The sequence below is a fragment of the Anguilla rostrata genome, chromosome 3 (assembly GCF_018555375.3).
Source record: "Anguilla rostrata isolate EN2019 chromosome 3, ASM1855537v3, whole genome shotgun sequence".
In the NCBI taxonomy this organism is placed as follows: domain Eukaryota; kingdom Metazoa; phylum Chordata; class Actinopteri; order Anguilliformes; family Anguillidae; genus Anguilla; species Anguilla rostrata.
The window spans coordinates 9,830,245-9,843,562 of NC_057935.1; the positions used below are offsets into that span (position 1 = coordinate 9,830,245).

At 51.5% G+C, this 13,318-nt stretch overlaps 1 protein-coding gene across 1 annotated transcript in view; it reads left to right on the forward strand.

Moving 5' to 3' along the window:
• Positions 1-11,201, forward strand: part of LOC135250058 (protein diaphanous homolog 1) — a 35,567-nt gene extending 24,366 nt beyond the window's left edge. Inside the window, exon 10 of the mRNA XM_064325895.1 lies at positions 10,138-11,201. Within this exon, the coding sequence (XP_064181965.1) occupies positions 10,138-10,298 (161 nt within the window). The 3' untranslated portion in view covers positions 10,299-11,201. The remainder of the gene's footprint in view (positions 1-10,137) is intronic.
• The last annotated feature ends 2,117 nt before the right edge of the window (positions 11,202-13,318 follow it).

A 13,318-nucleotide genomic window follows, 5' to 3' on the forward strand; every position in this document is an offset into this window, starting at 1 on the left:
GTTCCTCGCTGCGTTCCGTGGCCATCTGGCCCCTTCCCCACGCAGGACGTCCCGTCCCCAGGGGAGGACAAGCGGCCCTGTGCTGGAACTTCAGCTGCAGCCAGAGAGACTGAGAGCTGCCCTGTGCAGCACTGTGCATCTCCTGGACTCTGTGCCAAGCACAGGGCTCTGTGTTCACTGCTACAGCTATACCCAAATATACACATTCTGTTCAGGTTTCTCTGCATCTCAGAGGATCTGATAGGATTAGTGGCTAATTACCTGCAGGGAAAGAAGACACCAGTCTTTGGTGCCCCATATATCACAGTTGTATAGCGCTCCCAGCAGCACAGATTTGGTTAGCTTCTCTGAAAAGAGCACAGTCTGTTTTGCTCCGTGCAGCACAGCCTGTTAGCGCCGTTAGCAGCACAGTCTGTTAGCGCTCCTAGCAGCACAGTCTGTTAGCGCTCCTAGCAGCAAAGTCCAGTAGCTCCATTAGCAGCACAGTACGGCCTTACCTTGCGTCCCACTCTGGACATAGGGCCGTGTATGCGTGGGTACAATGCCAGCTCTGCCCTGTAGTTTGGCTCTCTGAAATAGGAGGTGCTGGAGGCTACCCAGGCACCCCAGGCCCTGCCATCTGCCTGCCCACAGCACGCCTGCCCCCCCTCAGCCTGTCTTTGGCCTCTTTCTCTTCTCTAAACATCCTGTCTGTCGCACAGCCCCTTTCTGTGCCCCTTTGTGTGTTTGTGTGCTTCTGTTTATGTTTGTTTGTGTGTGTGTGAGTGTGTTGTGTGTGTGTGTGTGTGTGTGTGTGTGTGTTTGTATATTGTGTTGTGTGCATGGGTGCGTGTGTGTCTGCTATCCAATCAAACTTTTTTTGCCTGCCTTGGCCCATTTGTATATTGCTGTGACTGCACAAACACTGATATTGATGTATGTCTTTGATTATGTGTGAAACAGTGTTCTCGTGTGTCTGACTTACTCTGTGTGCGCGCGCGTTTGTGAGGACCTGACAGAGCAGTCCGTTTACTCTGTGTATCTGCTGAACAGACCTGACTAAACGATCTTGGATTGCAGCATGCTGATTTTAGACCTGGCCAGCTGTTTGGTGTTTACGCTATGAAAGTGTGGACAAGACTGAGGATGATTACCCACAATCCCCCTCTGCACTGACTAAGTACTGACCTGTCATGGAGGGCAAGAGCCGATTAATCCATGGGAGGATTCTCTAAACCTACTCCAGGAGTCTTCTGTAAATCTAACACGGTTTAATTGTGGATTAAATACCGTGTTTAATGAATATAATAAAAAATAACGAAGGGGTGCTATAATAGCAGTTAAGTTTGCTATAGTCCAGTGAAGCATTGGTAAATGAATCCTCTCAAGCCAAAAGCAAAAGGACTGTGGCACTGGCTGCTTAACCGGCCCCTCCCTATGGATCAAACTGAGACTCCCACTCATCCTGACACACACAGCCACAGCTGCCTGTGTGTCTTCATGGGACATCAAGAGACTGTGTATGTACTGTATGTGCTGGCATGTGTGTGTGTGTCTGTGTGTGTCTGTTTTTGTGTTTGTTTCTGTATGTGTATGCGGCTGGGCTCCAGGGAGGAGAATGGGGCACAGATGTTAGTTGAATAACTCCACTGCGGTGAAAACGGGGGTGTGCCCCTGTTTCCCCCACCCCCAATGTGGTACTCTGGGTGGCGTGATGCTGTCATTACCCAGCAGGGTTGGTGGGTCACCAGGGGGGCGTGTGGCTGACAATAGTAGTCCGCCTCTCTCAGAAGGATGGGTGTCCCGGGACAGATTAACGGCGGTGATGAACGGAGCGGGACGGTGCACGGATGCGTGCGCACACACACACACACACACACACACACGCGCACACACACACACACCGCAGGCCTTGGGCTCGTGCCTGGTGAAGCGACACACAGCCACGCTCCGGCCCGTTCGTTCCCTGCGGTTTCTCTCCTCCCCCGTGTCCGTCCCGTCGCTGCCCTACCCAGCAACACCCAGGATGTGTCAGAGGGACGGGCCCTCACCCTGTCATCCCACCCGCCTGCCCCTCCCTCCCTTCAGAGAGACGGGCCCTCACCCAGTCATCCCACCCGCCCGCCCGCCCCTCCCTCCCTCCCTCCCTTCAGAGCGGGACTACAGGCCCAGTCCTGGGCGTGGCCCCCCGGCGCCTTCACAGGCCCAACCAGAGACACATGTCCACCCCCCCCATGGGATCCTCTCAAAATAACTGTGCTATTTCAGATGGAGAAACAGCCCCAGCCCCTTTCAAATGTACTGTATGTATTTTTTTTATTTTGTACAGTGAGACTGAAGTTCCCACCCGGTTCTGCTCGGCTCTGCTTGTCTGTTCTGTCTGTTTGTCAGTCTGTGTCTGTCCATCTGCCGTAGTTCTGTGCTGCGTCGGAAAAATGTTCCTCATTAAACGGGATCGAGGTGTTAGACTGGAGTAAACTCTTTTCCACATTCCTCTCTCTCTCCGATCCTTCCCTTCCCCCTCAAAGATTCCAGTGTATATATCAAATTCCCCAGCTCTGCACTTTTAAATCCCATAGCTGTGGTGGCTGGGAACTGTTCTGCTGTGTGCTTCCACCGGACCAGCTGAGAATAACAGAAGGTTCCGGGCCTTTTTCTGTGCTAGCGCTGTACCCAGGCTGCTTTTCGGTGGAGCGCTCGTGGCTGTGTGAGGACCGGGGTGTGGGGACCAGTGTGTGAGGACCGGTGTGTGGGGACCGGTGTGTGAGGACTGGTGTGTGAGGACCAGTGTGTGAGGACTGGTGTGTGGGGACCAGTGTGTGAGGCCTGGTGTGCGGTGGGGTGAGGGGACGTGTCGACTGGGCCGCTGACTGCAGTAGGACACAGAGCACAGGGCTCTACCTGCTCAGGTGCAAAACGCTGACTCATCACTTGAGGTGGGCACAGGATGTTAGAGAGGGGAGCGGTGGGTCTTTATAACTGCGGAATCAGAGGGAGTCTGACACACATATGCACACGCCACACACTCTCACACACACATAAACACACACACACACACGCACACACACTCTCACACACATAAACACACACACACACACATATACATGCATGCAAACACACACGCACACTCGCTCTTCCTGTTTAGAGTGTGACTCATCAGGGCTGGCTGGTATTGTGGAGGCTCCTGATATAGCCCTCCTTATTTTAGCCTCACGGAGGAGGGAGTCCTGACAGTCACTGTCTTTGTTAATGAACGCTGACGAACTGCACAGTCTTCCGCTCACTGTATCCAATGCCACTGTCAAACAGATGGCCTCTTTTCCTCTTCTCCTCTCTCTCTCACACACACACACATGCATGAATATACACAACACACACACGATTACACACACACACAATGCACTCGCATGCACTCTCAGACAAATACACAACACACACACACACACAGTTTTATGCACTCCCTTCTCTGGCCATTGTGAAAGGGGTCCAGTTGTTGAATAAAGAAGGGGCCTCCAGTGTTTGCTGTGAGAGTGAGCTGTATCTGCTTTAGCAGCAGTGTGACAGAGCTCATGCAAACTTCTGGAACTCAGCGTGACCTCTGACCCCGTGGGCCTTTAGTTTGGAGAGCAGCTGCCCTCCGTCTGTCTGTGCTGCCGTTTCAGAGCCTGGCCCTAGACACACGCGTTCCGCCCCAACAAAGAGGCCAGCGCCAGCTCCTTTGTGCCGCCCACATTAAATAGAGTGGCCCCCTGAGCAGCTATGCGGTGACCCCTGTGTGTGTGTGTGTGTGCACGTGTGTGTGTTTGTGCGCTTTTGTTTAAGTGTGTGTGTTTGTGCACATGTGTTTGTGTGTGTGTGTGTGCATGCTTGTGTGCTTCTGTTTGCATGCATGCGTGCATGTGTTTGTTCTCTTGTGTTTGTGTGCGTGCGTGCGTGTTTGTGCGCTTCTGTTTGCGCGTGCATGCGTTTGTGTGTTTGTGCGCTTGTGATTGCGTGCGTGCGTGTGCGCGCGTATGTGGGTGGTTGTGGGCGTTTCCCCTGATGGGGGTGGAGCGTGCCTGACGCACGCCCCCAGTGTGATTGAATGCGGACTGTGTCACAATGAGAGCCTGTCGTGACATCACAGTACCCAACACAGAGACCATCTGCGGAGCCACAAAAGATCCCCCACTGCTCTGCTCGATTCAGGGAGCTAATCACTTTACAGCCCGAGCAGCTGCTGCTCAACCCTGCCCAGAGACAGAGCCACCGTGTCAGTTATACCATTCCACCTCCAGGGGGTGCTGCATTTCAGACAGGCCATTCTTTCAGATGAGACCTGAAAGCTTTTCTGTCTAAACACACCGTAAATATCCTGTAGCTTCTTATCTGACTTTGCTTACAGCACACACAAACTGCCATACTCGCTTCCTCTCTCTCTCTCTCTATCTCTGCGGATGTTACCAGTGAGGAGGGGGTAGATTTCATTGGATTATCTCTGTGAATCGGGTTTATTTCAGTGCAGCAGATAGGGCAAGTGACTAGATTTCAGATATCCATGTTTACCGTAGTAATCACCTTTCTTTTGTATGACCAATCTCTCCTCATCTCTCTCTCTCCCTCCCTCCTCTTTCTTTCTCTCTCCTTCCCTCTCTGTCTTTCTTTCTTCCTCCCTCCCTCTCTCTCTCTCTCTCTCTCTCTCTCTCGCGGGCATCAATCAGGGATCCTCAGCTTGTAATTAGTGAATAACGAAGCCCCAGGCAGGCAATGCTACTGGGAGTTTTGTTTGCGTCTGATGCACTGTGCTGGTTTAATGGCTCCCAGATGCGTCTTCCTGCCTCTTCCTGTCTCTTCCTGTCTGGGTCAGGGGTAGGGACTGCCCCATGTCCGGCTCCACGCGGCTTTGGTGCGCATGAGTGCCTTCCCCGGCTCGCACTTGCACGTGTCAGCTTGTTGTTGCTGCTGCTACTGCTTTTGTTTTTGTTGCTGTTGCTGTTGCTGTTGTGTTGAATTGTGGGAAGTGGAGTCTTTCATGGGTCTAGACAGCACACTCCCTGCCTCTGCTCTGCTGCCATAAAAGTCACCGCGGCGACCGTAACCGTGCGCCAAACACCGACGTCACCGCGGACCCCGAGCGCCGCAGGAGCGTAACCGCCAGATCCTTCACGCGCGCTGAGCGGGAAAAGTTTTCACAGTCTCCTGTCTCCCCTTTGAAGTTCGGTCTGTAGCGGACGAGCTCCGCGGCGCACTTTCTTTTTGGGACGTTTACGTAAGGCTTAATTAGCCTTGGTTTGGGGGACGTGCGGTCCCTGTGTGAGCTTCCTCTCGGGCCGTAACAAGGTGCTAATTTCGCTCTGCGGCTGCCAGCTTTCATTAGCGGGAACACGGACATCGCTGTATTCTATCCGCTCGGTTTTGTCGGGGGGGGTGTGATGTCAGGAAGAGCTTTTTTCTTTCTCTGGGAGTTAGGTTTGGGTTGGGATGAGTCTTGTGACCAGACAGGCCTGACGCCTTTTCTCAGGAAACGGCTCCCCAGCACACCCCGCCACACCGTAGCCACACACACGGTGTTTATCGTGTTTGGTCCTCATTAACACTGTAGTGGGTTAGGCCTCTGAGGACACGCACTGCTAAGAGTCAGCCATGTCAGGTCAGGTCAGGGCAGTAATCCTGCCACACCCTTAGAGAGTGCATTAGCCCTCTTCATGGTCTTACAGAGAGTTTTGGCACCATTGTGGCCATGTTCTCACCTGTACTGCTTGCGTAGGTCCTATTCACTCATGCACATGCGTGCACACACACACGCACACACACACACACACCATCTCAGACATACTTGCATTCTAATCATCTTTCTTCTCTCTGTAGACTCCGTGCTCTCCCTGTCTGAACTTACTTTGGAGACCAGCCTGGTAACTGTGTGTGTGTTTATGTTTGTGTTGTGTGTGTGTGTGTGTGTGTTGGTGTGGGCTTGCTTTTGGCCATTTGTTTTCTTTTTCGATGGAAAAAAACTGTACCCAGTCTTTCTTTCAAATTCTGTTTTCCCTCAGTTGTTGATCTCAAAAAGAGACACACACACACACATCACACACATAAGCGGACAGACGCTCAGACACACACACACACGCACACACGCAAGCGGACAGACGCTCAGACACACACACACACACACACGCAAGCGGACAGACGCTCAGACACACACCCACGCACATCCTGGTATTCCACGGGCATGCTGTTGTCTTCACTCTGCTTTTCTCTTTGTGTGCTGTGTGATATTGACACTGATTTTTTATTTTTTGCATGTTTACTCCTCTTCTCGAAATTCTCTCCCTTTGTGCCTCCCTCCTTTCTATATCTTCCTTTTTCTCCCTCCCCCTCTCTCTTTCTCCATCTCTCTTTCTCCCTCCCCCTCCTGCTCTGTATTCCTCTCTTTCTCCCTCCCTCCCTCCCCCCCTCTCTCTTTGATATGTAGAGGAGCTTCTCGGAGCCCCCCAGAGCAGTTAGATCAGAGAGGAAGTGTCTCAGAGATCCGTTTCGCTTTGCTCGGGACTCGTCCGCGTTTCGTTGCTTCCTGTGTTTCTGTCTCTCTGTGCCCGTGATAAACCGGGTCCTGACTCACTCTCAGGATTAGCGTGTTTACAGGTGAGTCAGTGTGTCGCTGTATATTTCAGCAGATCCGCCTGAAAGGCTCTTAAGTTATTTAAAAAATCTGTGAATCGCAGGCTAACGGAGATTAATATTCTATAATTTACAGAGCTCAGCAACACCTCCCCCGACACTCTGCAGTTTGCCAAGGATTCATACGATAAACGCGCATCCTGTCAAATGGCTTATAATGTAACTCTGAATATAATGTAACACTTTGAATATGAAGCTCTCTTTATTAAGATGTGACATGGCCTGTCAGTGGCTGCCGTCTGATTTCAGCACGTCATAGCGCTCTTAAATAGGACACACAGCCTTTTGTCACCGTTTACATTCAGAGCCTTGTCCGGCGTGGCAGGAGGGATTGAGCCTCTGTCAGCTTTTCCCACTGGTCATTAGCATCTGAATGTTTGAGACCAGGCTGAGGTGCATCATGGGCTATGTAGTTTCATTTCATTGATGAGACAAAGCTTGAACCTTCATTCACAGGCGTGAATGTTTGCTTGTGCCCCGTCAATAGGATAGTGATCCATCACCTTGGTCACTTTACCCAGTGACACCAAGGTGATATGCATATCTTACATTTTGTGTGTGTGGGTGTGTGTGTGTGTGCGCACGTGTGTATCTTCGTTAATCTGAATCCAAAGAGACCTGCTGCACACTGATAAAACACACTGAAATCCTGCAGGGGATTAGCTCTGATCAGGACACGTTAAGCAGGGCATGTTGATGACACCAAGGCACGTGTCTGTGGGCATGCTGAAAGTAATCAAGTATCATCGCATACGTACGCGTACACACACAAACAGGCGGAAACGCGCACGCGCATGCACACACACGCACACACAGCGCGCACGCTCCCAGTGTGTCAGCAGCTCAGTGCGATTGGGGTTAATAATCACAACCCCACCCACGCGCAATCTCCCACTGACCTAAATAATCCAACATGGCCGCCACAGTGCAGCTGGAGGCTGTTCTCCTCCTCCTCCTCCTCCTCCTCCTCCTCCCACGCAGCTCTGGAGAGACTGCGGGTGGGGGGAGGCGGGAGGGAGGAAGAATGGCAGACAGAAGGAGATAGAGAGGGAAGGGGAAAGAGAGAGAGAGGGAAGAGAGACGGAAAAACAGCAGACAGGATGCACTGCTTCAGCCTGCAGGTGTCATTGTCTTCTCTTGCTTCCTGTACAGTGTTTCACCACTTCCTCCCTCAAGCCCCTCCCTATCTGACTGAGGCTGGTGGGGGGGGGGGGGGGGCACTCGCCATAAACCACCTTCCACCCTGCAGACAAAGCAGCAACACTCACTCGCCCATATCCTAGTCCCTAGCTCTCTCTCTTTCTCTCTCTCTCTGCCCCTGCCTTTAACCCTTTGTTCCCATGGTAACTGAGGGTGGGGGTATGGGGTGAGTGTGCTGTTGTAAGTGTCTTTGTGCGCGAGCGGGTGCTGGAGCGTAGAGCCTCCACCGCTTGCCGATGATGTCATCCTCCTGGCACTGCGCAAATCACACCTGCATTGCAGCAGACAGCCACCGCTGCTCTCCTGCTGCTCAGTCCGACTGCTTATCGCCCGTAGCACACACATACACACCCAAACACACATACATACATACATACACACACACACACACGCATGCACGCGTACTTATATACACCTACACACATGCACACACACACACATATCTCTCATGTACAAGCGCACGCACGCAGACACATGCACACCACATACACAACCTCTCATGTACAAGCGCACAGACACACATGTACACACGCACGCACACACACGCATGCACGCACGCATTCTTGTGCGCGCACACACACACACACACACACACACACACTCAAGGCTGGACTCTGGTGCAGTTCAGGGTGCCGGTAGTTAATAGGATGTCTCTTTAGTGTAATGCACTTGTTCCCTTGGTGCTTTTAACCGTCCAGTATTGGATTACACTTCAGGATGGAATTCTCCCGGTGTCCCATAGCCTGCGCTCTCAGTGGAAGTGCTGGCTGATCTAATAAGGACAGCTCTCCAGTGAGAGCTGCGTGTGAACAGCCCAGACTGCTGTCTCCGTTTGCACTCTGGGAGGTGAAGGCAGCTGTAGTGCGTGTTTAAAATGTGCGTTTACACACATGCATGTTCACACCTACTGCACGTTACGTGAAGTTTCACTTTTGTAGTGTTCGGGGCGACCGCTCTCAGATCTGATTATTTTTATGCACGTTTTTGGTCTTTTTGTGAACGTGTGTGTTTTTTCAGTGGTCATGTCACAAACGAAGGTCATTTCCCAAACAGAGGGCTTGTTCCAAACAGAAGCCATCAAAGCAATTCCTCCTTCTAAGGGGTCATTCTTTTGAAGGCAGCATCCAATACATCCTGTGCCATTTAGACCGTACAGCAACTCTTTGCAACTCATTTTTGTTCGAACAGCAGAGGCCGGTGTCACTGGCAGCAATCAGGCTTTGACACCCGAGGCTGTTTCCAAGTAGAGTGGGTCGACAGTTTTCAGCTATATCTGAAAAGTGAAGCGTGTTAATTGTGTTTTACAGTTAGGGCATCAGTTTGAATGTAAGACTAAAATAATGCTAGTAATAGAAGACGTTTCATGTACTAAACCAGTTGTACAAAGACCTTTGAAGCACAGACGGTTGTATTTGAAGGTCAGGCAGGCTTTGTTCCGTCATGTCTCAGTCATTTTGATTGACGGCGCTGTCGTCTCAGTGCAGAGCTGTGTAGTTCAGAGACAGATACAGAGAGAAATGGAGAGCTGCCGTTTGGGGGAACGGGTGCTGGACCCCGAGAGCAGCAGGACCCCGAGAGGCCGGCGGCAGTCTCAGGACCAGCGTTTCCCGCGGAACGGGGACGTCCGCGCGCCAACGTGGCGCTGATGTCACTGACTCTGCCTCCGCCGCCATCTCTGACTGAGAATAAAGCGAAACAGATGAAGCACTGTGTGTGTGTACGTGGGTCCAGCGGAGACAGCGTGTCACTTCCTGTTCTGCTGCTGGGGGGACGGGAGGTGGGGGGGTAGGGGGGTAGGGGTGTGGTATTGGCTGCCTGGCAAGTGATTGGTTTGAAGAAGCGCCAGGCTCAGCCTGCCTCTCCTGCTTCCTGCCTCGCTCTCCTGCCTCTCTGCTCTCTGCCTCTTGCCTCCTGCCATCTGACTCTCAGCCCTGCCTCTCCTGCCTCTCCTGCCTCTCCTGCCTCTCCTGCCTCTCCTGCCTCTCCTGGCGCTCCTGGCTGGTGTAAGTGCTTTCTGATGGAGGCTGGAGGCCTTCATGTCCTGCAGCAGCCGTTATGAAGCCCTGCTTTGCCCTCTGCTCTGCTCTGCTCTGCTCTGACTCGGTCAGCTCACAGGCCTTGAGGTCAGCGGTGGAGGACCGTCCTGTATCTGTCCACGTTCCTTTTTATAGCATGAACTTTGACCCCTGACCCTTGCTCTCTGTGACAGTTCTGTGAGATATTGTTCCGTGTGACATTGAATCTAATTGCATTTCTCTCTCTCTCTCTCTCTCTCTCTTTCTCTCTCCCTCCCTCCCACAGCCAATCGAAGAGCTGGCAATGCTGTGACCTCCATCCTGGCCAAAGAGCTCTTGCAGGAGTCCACCCCGTCCAAGAAGACCAAAGTGCAGAAGGAGGAGCCTCTGATGGAGGCGGGGTCACTGGAGGACCTGCTGGAGGAAGCCACGCCCCTCTCCAGCTAAAGGAGGGCCGTGACTGGACAGACCGTGGATACTGTGTGCGTGTATGCACATTGGGGGGTCGGGGGGGAGAAGGTGCTGGGAAGACCCCACACCCCTTCCCCCCCCACCCCCCACTCGGGCCCTCTCATTGCTGCTTTGACGCCCTGTGTTTACCCCCCCCCCCCCCCCCCCCCCCGCCACGCCCGGAAGCTTACGCACCATGTTCTGCTACCAGCACACGCCCTCCTCCGTCATTACACACTCGCTCACTCATTTACCCGCTCACTCCCTCACCCTTTCCCTTCACTCTCTTCCCTCACTCACTCTCTCCCCTCATTTGCTTTCTCTATTCCTCACTCCCTCACTCACTCAGTTTACTCAGTTTTTCCCACTTAGAGTAATGAGAGTGAGAAGCTATCTTCATTCTTCCATCTTTCTTTTTCTGTCTTCCTATCCTTTCCCCTTCATCCCTGTGTTTTATTGTGTAGTGTAGGACAGATGTTCCACATCTTATCTCTACCAAGCCGCTGGCCACGCCCCCTACTCCAGAAGTATCCCTATAAACTGTCTGAAACGGTTTACACTGTCTAAAGGAACCCAGTCTTCGTAATTTTATTTTATTTTTTTCTCTCATTTTAAAACCACCAGTCAATTTAGCAGTGAACCCTTTGAAGAACGAGTTCTGAGTCATTTTGTTGGGATGCTGTCATGCAATGCCATGTCCCAGATCTGCCCCTGAGAGGGTTCGACTTAATATCGCTGTCAAGTGCCAAGGGACGCGAACCACACACATCCAACACAATGCTGGTGAGGATGTAACCACACATATCCAACACAATGCTGGTGAGGATGTAACCACACACATCCAACACAATTCTGGTGAGGATGTAACCACGCATATCCAACACAATGCTGGTGAGGATGTACCAATCCCATCTGTGAGAGTAACTGCAATCCAACACGGAGAGACCACCAATCAAAATCTGGAGTTCTAAGGTGCAAGGCCTTGTCATCGCACCGCGGAGGGAGAAGGTCCGGAGGTGTGGTACCTGAACATCGTTTGAGACTCCGCTCCGTGTTCCTCTTTACTTTGTTCTCGGGACGATTTTGTTGGGAATATTATCTCTTTTTTTTTTTGGGAATGTCGATCGTCTTGTTTTTTGTTTTTAATGCACCGCGTCCATTTCACAAAGACATCTCTCCAGATGCACTGGACCTGAGAAAGCTGGCAAACCGCAATTAGAGAATGTGCGTGCGTGTGTGTGTGCGCGTGTGTGTGTGTGTGTGTGTGCGTTGTGTGCGTGTGCGTGTGTGTGTGCGTGTGTGTGCGTGTGTGTGCGTGTGTGTGTGTGTGTGTGTGTGTGTGTCTGTGTGTGTGTGTGTGTGTGTATGGACTTACTGTCACTGTAGTCAGACACACTGTAAACTCTCACTGGGGCCTTCTGATGGAGCTCCAAGGACACTGGAGAGCAGTTTAAGATTCAGTAGAGAAACTGAACCTTTCTTCCCCCCCAGGCCCTTGTTTGACCACCTTACTCAGTCAGCTGTGAGGTTTCGGCTGTGCAGTCCCAGGCATATGAATATACTGTAGATAACGTTTCCCATGCTGCCCTTATGTAGCTCTGGCTTAGCGTTAGCATGACGTATCATAAACCAAGGACACATGTCATGAGCTTCCTTTCAGCAGTCACCCTGGGCTGATTTCACATCGGTGTGTGATCCTTTACCATCCATGGCAACACCACCTGAATCACCGTGATGCCAAAGCATTTTTAGAGTCACTGCGAAAACCTCGTCAGTCACCGATGGAGCCATCGAAGTCGCTTCCGAAACGTTGAAACGATTTTATTCAGCGCTGAAACTACCAGGGGTGCTGATGATTGCTCCTGAGTCACTGCTGAACCTGTCGGATGTACTGCTGAACACTTCCGGGTCACCATCGAGGTCGTCAGTGACGAGTCGCTGCAGAAACGACAGTCGTTGGTGGAAACTCCGCAGTCGCCGTAGAGACGCTCAGCGCTGTCCGTCCCTTTGTCTGTCGGTCAGCGAGTCTGTCCCGCCTGCTCGCTGCCTCTCCTGCTGGTTGAGACTGTGGACGGCGAGGCTGGGTCTGAGCTAGGCCGTGCCGGTGCTGTAATACTGTTGTCTGATGCTCCTCAAAATAGGCTCACGGAAAAGGTTTTGGCCTGCAGTGTCTGCACTGCAGTCCCATCTGTTACTCCCCAGCTTCCATTTTCCTCACTGCGTTTGAGTACGCGGGAGGCCAGGAGCCGCCTGCCCTCCAGGGCGGGAGAGGTGTCAGAGCGTTCCTTTTTCCTCAAGCTGGAGTCAAAGCCACCATGCAGCATGACGCCATTTTGGCTCCAGCCCCAAAGCACAGGGCCTCGACCTGGAGCCCGCACCGCTGCCCTTTCAGTAGTTAGCGTGGAGTGTGTGAAGATGACACTGTAACTGTGTGGTATGAGGGCTGCCGACGGCATGCCTGAGTTTTCTTTTTCCTTTTTTTTTTTTAAAAGACATTTTCTTTTCTATTCCAATTTTTATCCTGGTTAATGTTTTAATGTGTCTGAAGATTACAAAAAAAAAATCCCATTTTGTTTGGCCGAGATCTTCCAGTTCACTGTGCTTATTTGTATATTGAACTATATTACTATATTTAGATATATTCTGTTAAGGTGTTATTTTACAAACTCAAACGATTAAAAGTGTCTTGAATGTTTTTTTTCTGTCTTTTTTCCTTTTGTTCTGAAATGCTATAATTGAAATATTGTTCACTTGCCTGGGCTGCCATTTGCAAATGTCTTGGGGGTCACTGTTCTCTACTAAAGTCTTTCTGTGCGTTTCTTTTTCATGTTAAGGTATTGTCACATGCAATTCCACATGTACTCCATAGAAACTGTCTTGTGATTATCATATGAAAGAAAAGCATTGTAAGGAGCAGGTCCCTCAGAGGGACGGTTGTAGAAACAGGAAGCATGCGTCCTTGTCTGTGGACAGACAGATACTAATGGGATTTACCTTAAAGTGCTGATACCAGCAAG